General features: G+C 25.7%; 1 protein-coding gene across 4 annotated transcripts in view; it reads left to right on the top strand.

Annotated features, from left to right (window-relative positions):
* LOC145837865 (uncharacterized) overlaps positions 1-15,114 on the top strand; it is a 38,047-nt gene extending 22,933 nt beyond the window's left edge. For all 4 annotated transcript variants that reach the window (XM_082945330.1, XM_082945334.1, XM_082945333.1 and 1 more), the window contains 7 exons: positions 592-764; positions 3,562-3,666; positions 6,833-6,974; positions 8,922-9,032; positions 9,535-9,662; positions 13,494-13,563; positions 14,397-15,114. In XM_082945330.1, coding sequence (XP_082801456.1) covers positions 592-764; positions 3,562-3,666; positions 6,833-6,974; positions 8,922-9,032; positions 9,535-9,662; positions 13,494-13,563; positions 14,397-14,750 — 1,083 coding nt within the window. In that variant the 3' untranslated portion in view covers positions 14,751-15,114. The remainder of the gene's footprint in view (positions 1-591; positions 765-3,561; positions 3,667-6,832; positions 6,975-8,921; positions 9,033-9,534; positions 9,663-13,493; positions 13,564-14,396) is intronic.
* The last annotated feature ends 6,164 nt before the right edge of the window (positions 15,115-21,278 follow it).

The following is a 21,278-nucleotide window of genomic DNA, read 5'->3' on the forward strand; positions in this document are numbered from 1 at the left end:
TTAGTCTTAAAATTTATACTGCTTATTTCTTCAACTAAGCTTAAAGTGGCCAAAAGTAATAGTTGTTTATTCTTGTCTTACCTGGCTAAATAAGTAATAAGGAGATTACAACTGTCATACGGCGTTTTTCCGCCAATAAGTTGATTTTATTAAAATAAATCCAGTTAAAACAGCCATTTGGACAGATGAGGCTTTTGATTTGTTTTTGAAAGAATTTTTCGAACAACATTTAATATTTTTTTAAAACTTGTATTTAATCTCACCAAACTGTCTTATATTCTTAAATATAAAACATATGTTCCAGAAAAATCAATGCGTTTTTATTGGTACAAAGCAATTATTGTTAGTTTTTTTTTTCGGGAATTGACCAACAACTTTAAATAGTCTTAAACATTTTCAATTTAAGCATAATTAATTAAATTCAGTTTTCCCGGCATTCAGCAACAATAAAATAATATTAATCCTTTACCATTTAACAAATTATATTTAATTAACTGTAATGTTCCAGGCATTCGGCAACAATTAAACAAATTATAATTATTTACCATTTGTAAAGTAATCTATATACATTTGATTATTTTTTATTTTCAGGCATTCAGCAACAATGAAACGGTGGCGGAGGCGGATGTTGACATCCTGCTTTCGATACCAATGTTCCTGAGGTTGTACCTGATTGCCAGGGTGATGCTCCTGCATTCCAGGCTGTTCACCGACGCCTCATCTAGGAGCATCGGGGCGCTCAACAAGATCAACTTCAACACGAGGTATGATAATATAAATAAAGTTTGAAAAAAAATTATTTAGTTGCTCAGCATTGTTTTTATTTTATTATTTAAATAAAAGAATATTGAACAAGTGGTTTAATTTTTTTTTATGAAATTTTTATAGGTAGGTTTGAAATTTTCATATAACGTTTAAATAAATGTATTAATTTGTTTATTCAGCATTTAAATTTCTTTTTTTAATATATATTGAACACGAGGTTTAATACTTTTTATATAAATTTTTTATAGGTTTAAAAATTTTTCTAAAAATTTTGAACAAATGTATAATGTTTTTTATTTAACAAAAACTAAAAAAAAATTGACTAAATAAGACAATATTAAACACGAAGTTTTTTTAAAAGTATTTATATATCACCCTTGTAGCATCCTTATATTAGTTTAATGAGATTCTTAAGTGGTGACTAATTATTAGTAGTTTTAATTCAAGACATTTCATGCAATAAAAATTTGATCACACGGTCTTAATATTTGTTCTATTAAGAACACATTTTTATATTTCCAACATGTATAAAATTTCATTCTAGCAATTTTTATTGCATTATTGCGATAAAAACTAGAACACACTAATACATAAAACGAACCGTCATGTAAACTGCTTTTACAAAAAGAATATATTTTTTGCTTGTTATTTTTTACTCATTACATAGCTTTTAAAATTCTTTGTTTTACAAAACACTGCATTCTTGGTCAGATAATTGTTTTAAATAGAACCGAGTCAACTACAAAGTTTATTGAAAACTTTAAATTTTATCTTAAAGACTAATGGATCTTGAACTCAACTTATTCGTTTTATCTTTATTAATTTGCCATGTTTTCTTCATGTAAGACTACGACTAATTACAACTCCAGACAGATTGTTGGCAAAACGTTCAAAGTCTTGTTTAGATTAAAAATGAGTTCACTACGGTTGATAAAAAAATATCAGTAAAAAGCTTCAAGTTTAATTTATATTTATAAATTAGCATTTAAAGTTTTTTTTTTTTAATGAGTTCCATTCATATAATTTAGTTTTTATTTTAGTTTTTTACATAAATATTTTATGTACAACTTTTTTATTAGTTAGGTATTTAGTTGTTATGTACAAAAAAAAGTTTTATGTGCTCTATAAAATTTAAAAATTTTTGTTTTGCTAAAAACTCCTACTTATTCAAAGTTTAAAACTAAAAATATACTTCTTTCAACTGATTTTGTCTTGACTAAACAATATTTAACTTTTTTTTTGAATGCATATGGATAGTTTTTAGTTCTATGGTATTTTACGTTAAACAATTCAAGAATAGCACATTTACTAAACTTAATTTCTTTTAAAAACTACTTCAATGAACGTTTAAAGTTGACAAATAATACTTGAAGTTTTATGTACTTGTAAGAACTACACTAGTAATTTCTAACTGAATAAAATATAATACAAGATCAAAATGATTCAAGAAAGTGAATTCGTCCAATTAGTTCAGATAAAACTACAAAACGATTTACTGGGAAACACAAGCTTCTAAATGCGATAAAGTCACGGATAATGCACGCAAATGTCATCTGTGTATTCAAAATGACAGTAAGGATAGTATGAGCCCCCTGTCTTGCTAAAAAGCACCATATGCTACCTGCCTGCCGATAAAAACATCGGAGCTACTGAAAAGAGGGACAAGAGAAGGGCAGGAGAAATTATGTTGTTATATAAACACAAAAACACGCTAGTTAGGATTGAAAAAGAACTCCATTTCAGTGTTTCAGAGTTCATATTACCTTTTTTAGAACTGTTTTAGTCAAATTTGAATATTATACTTCATTAACAGAGAAAAATAGTTTTTGCAGGTTTCAACTTGTAACCTATAACGTCAATTATGGTTTATACTATGTTTAAATTAAAATGCCTGCTAAAATCTAAAAGTCCACATTAATGTTAGTTAAGTTTAATTAAGTCTTATTAAAAGCGTTTTTTTACAGTCTGTTGTAAATTAACTTGATGGGCAAATAAGACTCTGAACTAGTTGCCAAAATTCTGTCTTGATTCTTAATTAGATGTTTTGTTATTTAAAGAACACACATAGTAAATTGATCAAGATGACAAAAATGCATCTAATTAAAAACACATTTAACTTGAGACACATTAATTCTCAAAAGAGCATAAATTCGATCACTTTTCAACCAATAAGAGTTCTTAAAGCTTTCTATTTCGTTTTTAAATTACAAATAGAGTTTATTTTTTATTTAATACTTAAACTAAACGAAGAAATAAAAATAAAAATTAAAATTTTTTCATTATTAAGTGTTGTGATAGCTTAATTTGTCATTAGCATTTTGCATGTTTTATTTATTACTGTGTAACAGTTGTTGATAACAACCTAAAATAAAAAATCAAAGCGCTGTATATGATAGAAATTAAATATATTTATATAAAGAGTTCTGTTTAAATCGCAAGTTGTTTATACTAAAATAAAATAAAAATCTAAAAATAATTTTTACTTATTTATATTAAACATAAACATAAATTTGTTACTTCTGTAATTGAAAAACAGATTAACCAAATAAAAACTTATAAACGACTAAATTTGAAACTAAAATACTGATAGATTAAACAGTTGAATTTACTTGAAAATTTTATTTAACATAAACATATATAAGCTTTTAAGCTGGTGACAAAAACACTTGTTTTTATTGAATATAAATACACATTTACCAGGTTTGTGACAAAAACACTTGTTTTTATTAAATATAACTACACATTTACCAGTTTTGTGATGAAAACCCTTATTTTTATTAAATACACATTTACCAGGTTTGTGATGAAAACCCTGATGACAATTTGTCCTGGGACAGTTCTCTTGGTCCTCAGCATTTCGTTGTGGATTATTGCCGCCTGGACTATAAGAGCTTGTGAAAGGTTGCCAATTTTGTCTAAATTGTTGAATATTATAAATAATTACAATTTTGACTTTTAAAATTATATTAAAAATTTTAGTTGCAATAAGGTAACTTGAAATCAAGTTTTAATCGTTTTCTTAAAAGCTGTGAAAAGTTACAGTAAATCAAAATTGTAGTTTTTGTTATTAACTTGTTTTTAACTTGTCCAGTTAACCAAAAACTAAGTACTGAAGATATAGTACTGTTTTTTAGTGTGGATAAGCTGACATCATAATCAGTTTTTATAAACACACAAGTAATAGTTTTGTTTCTGTTTTACAAGCAGTTTAGATAACTGAGTGATTACTTTTTGTTTTAGTTTAAAAATAACAGTAAGCAATACACAAGTTAAGTTTCAATTATATCAACCTAGTTTTCAAAATTCGCCTATCCAGTTTTTTTTTTTTAGAAAAAACTTTCATTAAATTGACGTTTGCTCACTAATTTCATTTTACCGTGCAGTTTTGAACAAAGGGAGTTTTTGTGATGTAACTTTTTTCCAACGAAAAGACAAAATAAAGCTGTGTTTAAAAATTTAAAAGCCTCTAAACGTTTATCTCCAAAGCGAAGTTACGGTAATTCGGCGTTTGAAATCAATATTTTTTTTCAAACATTTAAATTCACTTCGAAAGACGTGAAAAAACAAAATAAAAATTCGTTTAACCTTTAGAAATTTTTTCTAACAAAATGTACAACTTAGTTGTTTAAAATTGTAATTAAAGCTAAGAAACGTCTTTAATAAAACTAACTTAAAGTTAAAGCCTTTTAACCTACTTTGGCAGACTTAATTAATCTTAGTAAGTCGTTTAATTGTTATTTAGTTACATCAAAACTTGATATACACGGATTATTTATTAGTTTATTTTTTTTTTGGTATTAGTATGAAAAGCAATACTTTTTAATTAATAGGTTAATGAGTATTACATTAATAAAATATAAAGCTTTGATAATAATGTAAATGATAAAAGTTTACAATATTATATTTCACAATATTTGATCTTTTTATAAGTCTCATTTAATAAAGCTTAATTTAAAAAATAACTCTTGTTTATTTTAAAGTATTTCAGATAAAAACTTTAAGTTTTAGTTAATATAAAGGTAAAAACTGATTTTGTTTTTATTTTTAAGGTTGTTAATTGTTTAATTGATTTTTAAAACTTTTTTTTTTTGAATCTAAGGTGAAATAAGTAACGAACTTTTGTATTAGTTTTCACCTTTTATAATTTTTAATACTTAAATATATATAGTAAACAAGATGAAAAACTTAAAAGTTAACATTTTTTAGACATACATTCCTAGTTCATATATACTAAATAAATATAATTCACAAAGGTCTACTGAAACCTCATATAAAAATATATCAACTAACCACATAAAAAGAATATTATCAAACAGAACTACACGTCTCTAGATTTTTAATGGAAATTAATGTACATTAATATAACAAAGTAGGTAGTCAAGTTTCACTTTGTGTTTGATATCAAACAATACCTGCTTGTTCAACTAGACGGTCAAGCTTTAAAAAAGTTCACTTTCCTTTAACACTCACAGTTATTTGAATTAAAGCGGATTATATTGTTTCTAGTGGGCTTAAGTAATTAAAATAATTTAAATATACAAATAACAAGATTAGATACAACTAATATCTTAAACCTTTAATGACCGAAACCGTACATGCTTTTGAGTAATATTTAAATGAATCTTAATTCTTTATTTGGCTTTGTTTCTCGAATATATTTAAACGTATTTTTTTTCTATAACTCCTTTGAAACAGTTGTTATTAGATACATTAAGTTTTGCGATTTTCAAAAAGTTATTTTGACTACAACTACTATTTATGCTACTTAATTAAAAAACATGTACAAAGTTTAAAAACACTACTAAAAGTACGATAAAAATTAACGCTAAATTTAGGAGCATAAAAATACTTTTAAATTATCTAAGAGTAGAATAAACCATGAAATCCTTGTAATCACACAACAAAGTTATTGGAAGCATATTTGGATGAAACTTAGGTTCCGCAAAACTTGCATAATACTTTATGTTGTAATTCGTCTTCGAGTGAAAACTTTGCAGTTAGCAGTGTTTTATAAACTTAAATAAACTAAAAGAATCTATACCACATTTGAGATTTAAGGTACACAATATGTTCAAAAAAAGTTAGTTTTATAGTAAAACCGTAATTACACATTCTAAAATTTATCCATGTAATATTATAGGTACCACATTATGCTTTACGAAGAATGCTTATAGTGTATTATTTTGTAAAACTATCTGAACATTTTGAGATAAAATAATTGAACATATAAGATTGAAATTGATAATCATCCGTGAAATGTCACTGGTATAAAATGAGTTTTTTATCAATAGTATTACATTATTGTTTGTACCTAAATAAGGCAAAAAATAAGTAAGCTATAGCTCTGTCATAAAAAGTATTTAAGTTGTATTTATGTAATTTATAAAAAATGTGAGATAAGACAAAATAAAACTATAGTGATATCTGTATTAAATCAACTGTGAAACAAAAAGTCTCTTTAATTGCAAATATGACCAATTTTGATCACAATTCTTTCAATTAAATTGTTGGTTGGTCTAAAATTATAAACAGCTTTGTTAAAAATTGACCAAATCACTATCTTGAACAAAATAGTTTTTTAGTCTTTGTTTAATCAAATATCAACTACCATACTGATATCCATGTATAAAATTAAAAAACAAAAATAAATAGTAAACACCGTATTTAAAAACTTTTAAATTACAACAGACTAAAAAATCTACATAACTACTTTTTCCATACTTTTATGTAAAACCATATAAATTTTCATTTGAATATTTATATCAACGGATACCACGACGTATATCCATTAAATTTATTAATTTTAATATTTTATAATTTTAAACATTTACACTCATAGATACAACGACGTAGACCCATTAGGTTTATTATTTTTAATATTTTATAATTTAGAAAAAATTTATGTTCATTAATTTTTATACTTTTTAGTTTTAAACATTTATATTCACAGATACCACGACGTCGATATATTATTTAATTATTTTTTAAAATCTTTTTTAAATTCGTAGATACCATGACGTCGATATATTAATTAATTATTATTTTTTAATCTTTTTTATATTATTAGGTACCATGACGTCGACGAGGTCAACAGCGGATTCCTCAGTTCAATGTGGCTCATCGCTATCACCTTTTTGTCCATCGGTTACGGAGACATGGTCCCTAACACTTTGTGTGGGAGAACCGTTTGCCTGCTGACAGGAATCATGGTTAGTTAGTTTGTCAGTTAGTGACATATAGTAATTGTTTTTAAAAATGTTATGGTGAGTATTTTATGTGGGATGGACCGTTAACCAACTTACAGGATTCAAGGTTAGTTTGTAAAATTGTTAATATTCTGTTACAACTTTTATTGGTCCCTTTTAGTAACTGGTATCAGGGTCAGTTTCGTTTGAAAAATTGTCCATTTACGTATATGTTGTTGTTTTCGTAATTACTATGGTTCCCAAAACTTTTAAATAATCTATTGAAACAGTTAAAGAGTTTGTTTAGTAATTTTACTCATACGGTTTATTGGTAAGTTATAAAATTAGTTTGTCCATTTACGCTAGTTAATACCATGGTTATTGTATTCCAATTTTTTTATGTTTTTCAATGTTTTATACTCACTTTTAGAATTAATTTTCGGTTTAAAGTTTGTTAACTAAACAAGATTGCTCACTTAGCAAGAAATACAAAAATAAAAAACCATAAAAAAATAGTATTGAAGTTTAGCGTTAAATGTTTGTTTTTTAATTTATTATTCTTGAAAACATCTCAAATGTTACAAAAAAGTAAAACTACAGTTCCAACCAAATTGACTGATCAGGTACTTTGATAAATTAGCAAGCAAGTAAAAGTTTATTTTAAATTACTTATGCTGAATCATACATTTATTTTACACTTAAACTGAATTAACAGACCTTTAAATTACTTAAGTGTATTTTATACATTTGTGGTTGACGTTAAATTAATTTTCTTGTTTTAAAAAAAAAATCACTAACTTTTAAACAATAGTGTTTTATTTTAAAATTTAAATATTAATTTTTTTTGAACGAAATATAATGATAAAACAAAAAAAAACTTCTAAATAAAAAACTCTATTATAGTGTTTAACAGAAAACAATTATATTTATTTTCAGTAGCAATACCTACTAGCATTAAAAAACAAAACCAATACTTAGGAAAAACGTAAATATTTTGATAGTTAGTATATCAAGTGCAACATTTTTGTACTTATTTACAAACGCAAATTTCTTTTAAAAACATACATAACTAGGAAACGAAACAGTAAAATTGTCTTACTGCTTCGTACATCAATAAACTTTGAAACTTCACAATATCTTTCACCAAACTCAAGTTAATCCATTAAACACAAGTTGCTTTCCGCTTGCCGCTTATCCTGCGGTCGACAATAAATTTGTTGCCACTTCAGCGACTTAAACTTGTACATTAAAAGCTGTCACTACTCGTCATTGCTCAGTATTTAACTAGCAACTTTTTTTATTTGTTTACGAACAAGATACTCAAAATTTAGCTTTTTTTTGAAATGTTTTATGAAGTTTGTATACGTGTATAAATTTATTTTTAAACACAATGTTGCTGATCTTTTTACTTTAAAATTTTTAACTTGTAATTTAGTTTCTTTATTCGTAAACACTATTTTTACAGTATATTATTCTAATTTTGCAAGTTTAGATTAGTTAAAAACTATATTTTGTATAAAATTTAGCCATTACCTTTTTTCTAAATTAATTTGAAAATAGACAACAAAAGTTTAATACATTTAAATATTTTAGTTTGTCATTCCTACAAAAATAAATTAACAAGCTTTTAAAAAACACTTAAATCGTTAAACGTCAACTGCTTTACGTTTTAAGAAATTTACAGTGAAATTAACTTTTATTTGAAGTTTCCATCAAGTTTACTTTTCAAACACTGTCATTTAGTTAATTTGATTATACATACAAATTGTGCATTTAAATAGACATAAAATTTAATTCGCATTTAATTTTAAACGTAAAAGGATTATAACTTTTCAATTTTTTGGTTTATTAAAAAAGTTTTAGAGTTTTAAAACATTTCAAGTATTTTTTGACTTTAAAGTTTAGTTATAATCCTTTTTAGGTATTTTTGTTTATTGTCTATATATATATATAAATAGTCAACTAATCTAGGGAGCTGGATGTACAGCACTCGTGGTTGCTGTAGTTGCAAGGAAGCTTGAGCTCACGAAGGCCGAGAAACATGTTCACAATTTCATGATGGACACTCAACTCACTAAAAGGGTGAGTTGTACAAAAACACATAAGTAAAACATGTAAGTAAAAATTTTTGGACTGTAAATAAAACATGTTCACAACTTTAAGGTAATATAAAAAGGTAAGTTGTACACTTATATACAAAATTAAACAGTAACATAACGTAATGAAACTTTTAAACTTAAAACAAAAAAAAACTCAATAAAAGGTAAATTTTGAACAACTGAAATTTTACTACTAGAACAAAATGTAAACATTTTTAAAGTAATTTCGGTTCAAAAACATTATTTAAAATTTGAAGTTACTGCTCAACCTTTAAAAATCTTAAATACTTTGCAAACATTTACTTGGTAGAATAATAACATTTAAACTAAAGTAATCAGTATGCATCTACAAAAGTGAACGGCAATTTTTTTTGTGGTTTAAAATTTGCATGCAAATTATTTGCTCACAGTGAGTGTGCACAAGCTTATGACTCTTACATAACTACCAACACAATCATACAATATTATGCAACATGTTTTCTCAGGTTAAGAACGCGGCAGCTAACGTGTTGCGCGAAACGTGGCTCATTTACAAAAACACCAAATTAGTCGACAAGCCCGACGCCACCAGGGTCCGAACTCACCAGAGAAAATTCCTGCACGCCATTTACCAGTGAGTGAAAAATATCGTTAAAGTATAAAGTATAAAAATATTACCAGTAATTAAATATAATTTATATATGCATAGAAATTAAAACCAAAGTTATTGTAAAAAATATAATATTTTCTCTACTGTCTTTGAAAATGAACAAACACACACTTTTTTTCACTAGTACTTTTGTTTATTGAAACATTTACAAAGGTAAACGGCCTAATCAAATAGAATGTATATAAATTATTAAACAGTAAATGAACGTGTATTGTAAATATATGCCCTGAATGTTTAAATCCAAAGGTATACGGTAAGTGTGGTGTTTGGTGATGTGAACCGTTAAATCAAACCACAAACCAAATAATCCTTGAAACACTTAATCCAATACTTTTGAGACTTTTACAGGACAAAAAATATGTTCACTGTAACCAGATTAAGTTTCTGCAATTTGCAGTCAAATCAGTTTATTCCTCATTTAATTTGCCGTTGTTTCGTTGTATCGTTTAAAAAAAGACTTTAATCCTTTTGAAAAAGATTTGTTTGTTTGGGAAACAAATTTGTCTTTTTTAAAGCTTTCAGTATCTCGTTACACCGCGTTCTAACCACTTTAAAATAATTCTACTTAGAACTTAACTCGATTTTTGTGACATGAAATTGCTTTAAACTAATTCAACCAGATTCTTCAGAAATATTTTAACTGAATTTCTGTTACATAAAACGTGATTAGCTTTTAGTCGAGTTTTCCACCTTCTGCTCACTAAATTCGACATGAGCTCATCAACTCAACGTTTTCCAGCTCTTGTGACGTCACAACGTAACAAAGTCCCACGGGCATTGCGACAGCGTAGTTCACGTTTAACATGAGTGTTACGTCACACTGTGTAGCTCAAAAGCAAGCACTGCAACTTACAGATTTACGAAAGCTTATGTTTTGGTATACAATACTATTGAATTTGATTCTATATAAAAAGCTTTATATAGTCATAATAAAAAAAGATCTTTCAATTAATTTTGGAAGTAGAAAGTAAAAAAGTTCATATTAAGTTTAAGTAACAAGATGAAAGTTAAATATGATTGTTCTTTTCAATTTTAGTTATAAATCAAAATTTTAATTTTCTTTAATGTATAACTGTGTTAAAGAATGATATGAAAACTACCATGTTTAAGGTTAAAGGAGAAATTGAAACAAAATTGCTTTTTAATTTAGAACATTTTATCATAAATTAATTGTTTTTTACATCGATCAAAGTCATACTGCATTAATTTTAGTACATAGACTATGGCTAGTAAATAACACTTTTCTGAGTTGTAAAGATTTACATGTATACTTATTTCATTGTACAACTGAACATTATTTTTTATTACTAGGTTATTAAGCCTTTTTTTGCATTTAATTTTAGTTTTAGAAGTTATACATCATCCGTAACATCAATAAAAAATACATCAAAAGTTATTCATCAATAAAAAAAGCTTTATTAAAACTTACTTTATTACATGTCTTAACTTTTATAGACAGTTTAAGTAATAACTTATTGTTCTTAAATTTATTTATAGTTTTTTAATCAATAAACTAAAGTGAAAAGATCATAAAATAGTTCAATTATGAACAATGAAACTTTTGATCATATTCAAGGTTAATTAAACTAAATTAAATAATAACAAACACTATGCAGGCATATAAAAACTTAGTTTTATAGACTTATTATTTGCATATAATTTATTGCCCTTAAAACACTCATACAATTTTTATTCAACTGATTTTAGCTCATTTTGTTTTAAATATTTGCATTTTAAACAGTTGTATCGTGGGCAGTCATAAAGCGTATTCATAAATGCCTCTTATTTAATTATTCATTTAAAATCAAACATACACACGTTTTAAAAATAAAATATTAATGACCAAAAAATATCACGGATGTTGTGTAGAATCACTGATTTAATAAAAGATTCAAGAACCTTGAAATATAAAAAACAAACGCAAAACGTCTTTTTTCATGATCATGCACGCAAACAAGGCGAAGTTTTACGCAACCAGCGCGGAAAGAGCATTATCATAAATTCAAACTAATATTTCAAGCTTGCCAGTGCGTCCGCTATATTGGCACTCTCTTCTTTGCAATGACTCGCAACTCATGGAGCTCTCCGCAGGGTCAAAAGGCTTGTGTGTTACAAAATGAAAGCGGTAGTCACTGGCTTGTAGTAACAAGCGAAATTTGCAAAAATCGATGGAGTCTCGTGTATAGGAAAAGTTTAAAGAGAAAGAGAATCAAAATATTTTGCAAAGAGAGCTTTCTAGTATGAGTTTTGTGCGAAAGCATTTATGTGAAACTCGCTAGTTTTACATTTGGTTTTTCAACTATAAAACAGTGTATTTGTGATATTACATAAAATCAAACAGTTAGCATACTTTTTCTTTATGTTTATAAAAAAAAGTAAAATTTCAGTTCCTGTATAAGTTTAACAATAACTGTTATAAATGATAAAACTGATTACTTATTTAAAATAAACAACGACCTTATACTAGTGTTTTGATGTTTTTAAAGTGAAATTACTTGATAAAGCTAAGCTTCTCTGAATATTCGATCTTAAATTAGAACTTTTATAACGAATTTTACTAAGCAAAAGTTAAATAATGTATGTTTTTAACTTAGTCATTTTTTTTTAAAGTTTTGTGCTTATATTTGGCTTAAGATACTTACAGTATCTCAAAATATTAAAAAATATATTATTGACTCATTTATAAAGAACCAGCTAAAATATTTTACATTGAAGCTTTTTTTTTAATTAAAAACTAGAATAGCTTAAAATACTAATTGAAAATTATTTGAAGCAAACTATTTCTTTAACTTTTAAACTGCTACAATAAAGTATTTTACAAGAATAAAAGTATAACATGCTAACTTTTAATTAAATTTATTTAATAAATTTAGTGTATTATTTTTACAACAAGTAATAATGCTTTACTACAAAAATTATTGAATTTTATTTTAAGCATTGTATATGAAAAAAACTCTTTAACTACCGTGTAAAAAAAGTTAAAATTTTTGATGCATGAATCATTAAAAAACTTCTTAGTACTAATTTACATAGATGGTATTCTTTCAAAAACTATACAATTGTAGCACTAAAATAAATAATGCGTGACAAAAAAACTAGAATTTTTAAGCTTCTTATAGGTTTTAAGTACTTAGATTATTAACTAAAATTAAAACTTAAAAAAGAAGACTGAAAAAAAGTTTGCTTTTCAAGAAAACTTTAAAATATTAAATCAGTCTTAAGTCAAAGGAGTTTACCTTAAGTCGTGAGTTTTTACTAAATTTTACGTAAAAATAAAGTTCTTTGAAGAAGTAATTTTAGTGTAAACAAATCAATATTGCTGCTCTTGTGTACATCTGGTATAATAAGTTTTGTTTGAGAAACTTTCGTTTTTAACTTTAAAGTTTTTTGTTTTTACTTTGACTTGTTACTTCTTTTGAGCGGTTGTACAATTCCTGTAAAAACGTTTTTAGTGAAATTTATAAATTAAAAATCCAATATTGCTCAATTAACCTTTATAGAAATAATTGCACTTTTTTTGTATATTATTTATTTGCTGTTGTTAAACCTGTTAAACTCTGAAAAAAGTTCATTTCGTAAATATTTATTAATCTTTCTTTAAATAGATAATTAACGTTTAAAACGCCTAAAAGCACACATTTTTATTTCACTACATTTCTGTACACAGTGTAGCTGCTGTTGTAATTTAATATGAAAATAAGTGAAATAATGGAAAAAGTGTAGCTGTTGTTATAATTTAATATGAAAACAAGTGAAGTAATGCAAAAATTAATAATTAAATTATTGTTTCAACAGACTCCGCAACTTTAAGATGGAACAACGAAAGCTGAACGACCAAGCAAACACTTTGATCGACTTTGCCAAGGTAAATACTTCAGTATCACCCTAAAATATCAAAAAAAACAAGTAAAGTTTATTCACAAATTTTGTTTTTATTTGGTTTCTACGTTTGCTGTTATTCTTTGTGGAAAAACTCTGTTAACAATGAGTTCTTATTGATTTTAAAGATAGATACTCTACTATTTCCTCAGAAAAAATAGAAAGTTTAGTTTGTATCAAACTGATTATTCAATACTATCAATTTTTTTTATACGTAATTTAGGTAGTACTATTTTAAAAATTTTGAAGTTTTTTTTATCATTATTAAAAGAGCGTATAACATAATGACTATATAAAAATTACATAATGGTAGACTAAACAACCGTTTGACGAAATTAAAAAGAAACAACCAAATATTTTTGAATATAAGTACTTTATAATTTATTAATGAAATCCAGTTCTATTAAACAATTTCAATTTTCTAAAACACAATTGCACCTTACCGCGATCTAGCGGATAAAAATTATCATTTGAAGCTTGACAAAACTAACTTGTTAGCCCCCATGTTTTAACATAAAAAAATGTAACAATTACAGATTTAGTTTTATGACGACACTTGAAATACAATACCATCAACACTGATGTTACCAAAATTTTAACTTGTAAAACGGAGTGTTGATATTTTTTAATACTTTTCCTTAAAATGACAATTGTTGAAAAATATTTTAAAAACTACTTTTGACAACACAAGTGCTTTTAGATGGACCGAAAATGTATTTTTTAACATGTTAAGTAAAACAAGCGTTTTTTTATATTTTACCATAACTCTAACATGTATGTAGTTATAAATTAAATTTACAAATACTTAATTTTTCACAGATGAGCAACAGAGTGACCGACACGATCGGAGAGATCTGCATGCGTCACGAAACTCTCGAAAACCGCGTGACGTCACTGTCCGAGAGAATGGAGAAGCTGGAGGAAAAGATCCAGGAGCTCCCCGAACTCGTGTCCGCCAAGGTGGAGCAGCAGATACTCAAGATTTTCAGGGAAAACTCAAGCATGACGTCACAACAGACGTTCGGCGAGTCCAATGTGACGTCACAGAACGAGTCTAATGTGACGTCGCAGAACGACGACGACGCGGGTTCCACGTCATCGGGGGTGAGGAAACGGTCTACGGCCACATCGAGTTCTTCTTCGTCTGAAAACGACGTCGTTCCGGGGACTTGAAGCGATCAGTGACGTCATTGATGAACTGACGTCATAATTAAAAAATGAATTTCAACTGCGGGGAATACATAGGAAATAAAAGTAGCAGAAATACTTTGATTCGAACTGACGGTTTTAGAAAAAAATTCCTTGTTTTCGAAAAGTATATATAAAGTACAGTCCCTGAATACCAAAGATTTTTGAGAAAAAAAAAATTATTACTAAATTTTGAAACTTAATAGTTTGTTTTTATTAAAATAAAATCGCAATACTAAAGACTTCATATTCCTTAAACAGATGCTCTGAATCGCACTTTAACTTTTCTTTTTTTTCAATCCTTAAAAGTTTTATTTAAAAAACCAAAACACAAACGCGAGGGCATACGAATACACACAAAACAAACTAAAAGTTCTTATTTTCTTTTATTTTTATTTTTCTTGAATCTCTATAACCTCACCACTCTGTATGTTGTTTGTTACGTTTTGCACAGAGCACACTAATAAAATAATTTTATAAAGTATAGTTATTTATTAAAAATAATTAAACAGTTTCAACTGCATAAGTATTTTACTTTTGATACTGTTTAGAGACATCATTTCTTGAAGCGTTTTTATAGTTGAGTCAATATATTTACTAAGTTAGTTATTTTTAGACTAAAATGTAATTAAACATATGACATGAATATTTATAGTAAACTTATAAAGGAGCCTTAAATTGAGCAAACAAAAGCAACAATTTTACAAAGTTTTGTTCTTCAACTATTCTAATAACTAAGTATTTCGGAATGTACCTGTTTAGGAATTTTAAAACTATTTTCCTTCTTAAAATCATCTCTATAGAATATGTATAAGTTTTTTGTTCAACTTCTTAAATAGTTTAAAAATATTTTATAACTTTGATTTTAGGTTTTAGACGTATAAAGTTTAAAAACACATTTATTTTGAGACAAAAGAAATTTTTCACGTAGATTTAATCAATGAAACAGAAATTGTGCAAAAGAAAATTTTCAGAACGTGTGCAAAAATGATCTTTTCCCTATAAACTTTGTTCAACAAAAACTAAATTCTGTGAAATTTACTATTTCTGTTGATTTTGAGAGTTAAGTAAATTTTAGTTCATTTCTATAAAATCAATAAAAGTTTTAACCTATACTTATGTGATAAGCCTTGTTTTTCATTTGTAAAGGGTTCTATTATCAAAGTTTAATACCTCTATTCAGTTAAGGTAACTTTTTTATGAAAGACTTGAAATATTTTTGAAAACACTAACTTTTTCTACCTTAAATATTATTTGAGTGTGTTCTACAAAATAGACTAAGTCTGTAAAGTAAAAAAACAATATAAGCATATGTAAGAAACCATACCTCAGTTCACAAAGTAAAGCCAAATACACAAAGTAAATTCGCAATCAATAAGGCGACAGATGTTGAATATTCGAAATTCGACAATTCGTCAACTTTATGGCTAACCGCAGTCGGCTTTTCGGTTTTGATTGAACGCCGTTTATATTTAAGTCAACAGTTCAAATTAGTTTGTTTTTAAAAATTTGTAAATTTTTATAAGAATTACATAATAATTGCATAAAACGAATACATTTTTGTCTTTGTAAAAGTTTAATCAATTTTATTTCTAAATAATCTTAATTTATCGACTACAGTTTAGCTAACCTCAATAAAATAAATCAGGATTCTTTTATTTGAAACAATTAAAAGTAAGTAAGAAATATGGTTTTGTTGTAACATTATTCGAAAAAGATGTTTAAATATAAAACCAACAACAATTTTAAAAAATTACATGTTAAGTAAAACTTCTGTCTTAGAATTTACTTTAGCTATGGTTTAAAGTTGTAGCTAATTTAAAAGGAGTTAGAACAGTTCTAGTTCTAAAAGCTCTATTGTTATCACTTTATAATTTACTTAGTTTTATTGTGTTAAATTTCAAGTTTTACCTTTAACACAGTTCTGTTGCTTTCATTTAAGTTAAATATATAACCAGGATTGTACATATATATTTGTAAAACATTATTACATACACGTTTTCCTATTTATAGCTCTGTTAAAACAGTTTGTGATTTTTTTATTGGTTTTTTACTTGATATATACGTGTTTTTAAATACCTTAATACAAAATTTGTATCACATACTTTGTTTAAGCAGAGTTAATATCAAACTAACGTTTTTAAAACTTTATTTTAAATACGTATATTATGCATTAATATTATAATGTTAAGGCAAAGCTTGCAAAAGTCCCTATTGAGTGAATGTTCTAATAGTTGTGTACACTTTTAACAAGTTTAACCTATAAATAAAATAAAACATGATGATTTTGTTGCCTATTATAGCATTCAAAAAGTAGTAGAGAATTAATTTTGTGAGCAAAATTTAATAAGCCAATAACCAACTAAAAAGTTTTAAAATCAAGTCTAAATTTACAAAAGTCTATTTTTTGTTAAACTGTTATTTTTATATAGTAAAATGATAATTTAATAAAAAACGGGACTTTATTTTGAAAAAAAATGTGGTGACGTATTAAACTTTATATAACAGTTTTAATAATTTAACTAAAACTTAAAATATTTGTACAACTTTCTTTTGAAATAAGAAAACAAATAGTTTTTGTTTATAATAGTTTAAGTATGTCGTTCTCTACAAAAAAAAAAATAAATTACCAAATAAGTTTATTTTTAAGTTACCCAGTATTTAACTTAAATCTTGTTTTTTAGCTATAGTAAAGAGTACAGATCTCCACTATTTAAAGCTATAAATTGAAAACATTGAAAGTATATTCTAAAACTATATACACAGCAAAAGTATAACCTGATTTGTGGTTTTATACTATTATTTTAACGTTGGTACACAAACATAACTTTTGACACAGAAATTTTTTTAATTTTTTTACGTAAATATAAAACAAACGTTTCATTCATTTTTTTCAAACGATGTTTTAGTTTAAAATATTAGCACGTTTTTATTGTAAAAATTTTAAAATAGAAACAGTTACAGTATTATGGTTTGAAACTTAATTTAAGTTTGTTTGTATATAAATATTACCTTTAAAACTAGAGTAGTACAATACATTTTTTCAACCTAAGTTATAAAATAAAACTTTGCCCTTACCCTAGCTGCAAAAAAAAATTGTTATAACGTCAAATGTTTTACAACACTTGGAAGAAAATTTAAGCATTGTAATTGTGAGGCTTGACTTGGTTTGCAACGTAGGTTAATGACTTTGACACAAAAAATGTATGATGTCTGTCTTATGTTGAAACAATGATTTTTATAATTTTATTTGCTTTAACGTTAGTGTATATAAGTAAACCAAGATATTGTTTACACGTTTTTATTTTCAGTTAAAACAAACATAAAACACAAAAACTGTTTTTTAGTTGGTACAAACTGTTTTAAAAGTTACAATACCAAATTATAAGTTAGTTTTAATGGTTAAGTGTGTTTTTAAAAACCGTTTTATTTATTTTCTTAAACGCATACAATTGTATAAAAACGTATCTAAATATTTTTACGCAAAGTAATTTATAAAACTTTTCGAAGCTTGTAGAACATATACAATTCAACATTTATGAAAAAAAAACAAATGCAATATATGAAAGTAATGATTGAAGCCAGGGGCCGGCAAACTGCGGCTTTCAAGTTTAAAATGTGCGGTTCAAAGGTACTTATTACCAAAAAACATACGTCAAAAAAATTGTATTAAAAACTCACAATGAGGCGTTTAATGTTATTTACTCTTTACAATTGTTCTATTATTGTTTATTTTATCACATTTTTTGGTTAAAATCGATTACTGCAACTATTTCTTACTTATCACGATCTGCGGAGACAATTTTCTATACAATGCGGTCTTCAAGCATTTTATTTCAGATAATTTGGCCCGTGAATTTTAGAAGACTGCTAAGCTGAGCACTACCCTAGGATGTTTTTTGGACCCCTGTTAAAAGTTAACACTATCAAAATGAATAAAAAGTATCGACCTCAATTATAAAGTTTTAATTTGTAAACTAATTGACTAGCGTTTTGATTATATACCACAATCAAGTTTTAAACGTTTTTGTTCAATTTAAATACAGTTTTATTACAATGAATACTATAAACAACAATAGTGAACTAACTGTTTTATTTTTAGAAAAATTCGCTAACTATTTATAAATGAAAAAAACAACAAATATCAACTTCTAACTTTTTAAAATAATAAATTAAATTGTCTTTTTCGCTTATTAAAAACTATTAGAACAAACTGTAAAATTTGCATTTAAGGAACAGTTTTGCAAAAAAAACCTAAATAAAATTTATATACTTTAGAAATTAAAAAATCGATTGTACATGAAGGCTTTAAAACCTATAGAAGCTATGAAACTCCACTTTTAAACTAAACAAAAAATTGTTAATAGTTGTTACATACATGTTGTTCTAAGGTTAAAAAACTAATAAAAATTAAAAAACTTTGATTATTATTAGTCGTTAACGACTGTTTACAGAGGCTATTTATTTTGACAAAGCGAGTTTTATAACATCAAGAAAATAGAAAGTCTCATACTTAAAATCATAAAACGAAAGTTAGCTGAAATCGAATTAGCTAAAAACTTTACTTTAACAGACTTTTTTTTAATCTTTTTCATTTTGATTTATTATATTTGCTTATGTTAAAATTGACAGCAAATTTTTACTTGTGTACTCACTAGCAACCCCTAGCGGAGGTAAATAAAAACAAATAAACCTAACGAAAACATTTTTAAATATGATCTATAATGAATAAAGTGTTTACTTTAAATTTAGAAAACTTGCATAGAACTATGGGCGATGCGTATTTACTAGGATCAATACTGAAACATTTATTCTTCCTAGTATAAACGTTAGAATTTTTTTTTAATGTTGCAAAGTTTATCAGCTCTAAAGCTTTTGTTATCCCTGCTAAATTTCTTTCTTTCGATTATGTAATTGAAAAAAATTGTTTTGAGGGACAAAGCAATAAGACTTGTCCTTTTAAAAACATATACAAGGCATAAACTCCATAAGAATTAACAACAAACGTAGCTGAAAGAGATTGTTACTAAAATTAGTATAGTTTATTTTTTACAAGAGAAAAAATACGTTTTGTAATTTTTTCCCTTTTTATTATTACGTTTTTTAAACAATTCATAAAGAGGAACCTAATAATGGCTCATAAGTATATACTTTTTTTTAAAGAAATAAATTTATATAGTGCAACTTCAAATATTGTGTTGGCCTCACTATACAAAAAACATTAATTTAAATGGTAGTAAACTTAAAATTCCAGTTATAAATAATTTCTGATATACTTAAAAACTGAACAAATAAACTGTACATAGGTATGTAGTACAGTACTTAATAAATACAATACAATACATTCTTTTATGAGTTTTGTAACATCAAATGTAAACAGCTAGTTTTAAAACTTATAGACAGAGTTTTTTATGTTCAAAATAATTTTCAGTGTTCAATGCGTTTAATTTAAAATTTACTTAAAACTACATTTTAATTCTACATGTTTATAGTAGAGCTGCAGTATACATTTTTATTGAACAATTTAATTTAAGTAACTTTATTATAAGTAATGAAAAAAAGTAACAAAATTGCTATGACTTCATTGCAAAAGTACTGATATTTCTATGTTTGTATAAAAAGTTTATTAATAATTTTAAATCTTTTTTTAAATTAATTCTACAGCTTAGAGCTTTGAAAAAGCAGTGTTTTATTTTTCGGAAGTCTACAATTTTGCTAGCACCTACCTCGATATAAAGCCGATACGTATTTAATAAATCTAAAGTTAAGCAACAAAATATATTCTAGAAGTAAAAAGGTTTTATACAATATGAAAAATTTTAAAAGTTCTTTTATTGTTTCAGTACTTTCTAACCATAGTATATACTTTGCAAAAAATACTGAACCTGTAAAAAACTTCTTAAAAAAGATGATAATGAAGGTTTTACTTAGTATAGGTGCATAAAGTACACTTTAATTGTATAACACTTCTAAAAGATGTTAAATAATAAAATGGAATACGTTAGATACTCTCAATAGTATAAAAAAATATAACACTATTAAGTGATATATTAATCATGGTAGTTTGTTGTTGTAACAAACAAAGAATATTTTTTGTTTTGTTTATCTCTGATAAACTTTAAAATTTCTTTGCTGCTTCCAAAGTAAAAAACAGTATGTTCATATTTTTTTAACAAACTACCTACTTATGTACTAGTTAAAAACAAAAAGTGGGATTAACTTTTAGTTTTAGTAAAACCATATGCTCGTTACTTTTGTAAACTTAAATATAATGTGTAGAAGTCTCATAAATAAATAGAAAACAAATTTAAAAAATTGATATTTTTTTGACACACATTCTTTAATTAAATTAAAATGTTTAAAAAAATTAGAACTGTAATAGTTTTTAGAGCTTAACAGTTGTTATTCTATTTTCTAAAAATAAGGTAGTATTGTATTAAAATATCACTTATATATACATGAAACTAAGCGTTATTTAAAAATGACCTTAAAACACCTATATCTTTTATTAAG

This window comes from Thalia democratica, chromosome 6 (assembly GCF_965202585.1).
Source record: "Thalia democratica chromosome 6, ktThaDemo2.hap1.1, whole genome shotgun sequence".
Taxonomy (NCBI): Eukaryota; Metazoa; Chordata; class Thaliacea; order Salpida; family Salpidae; genus Thalia; species Thalia democratica.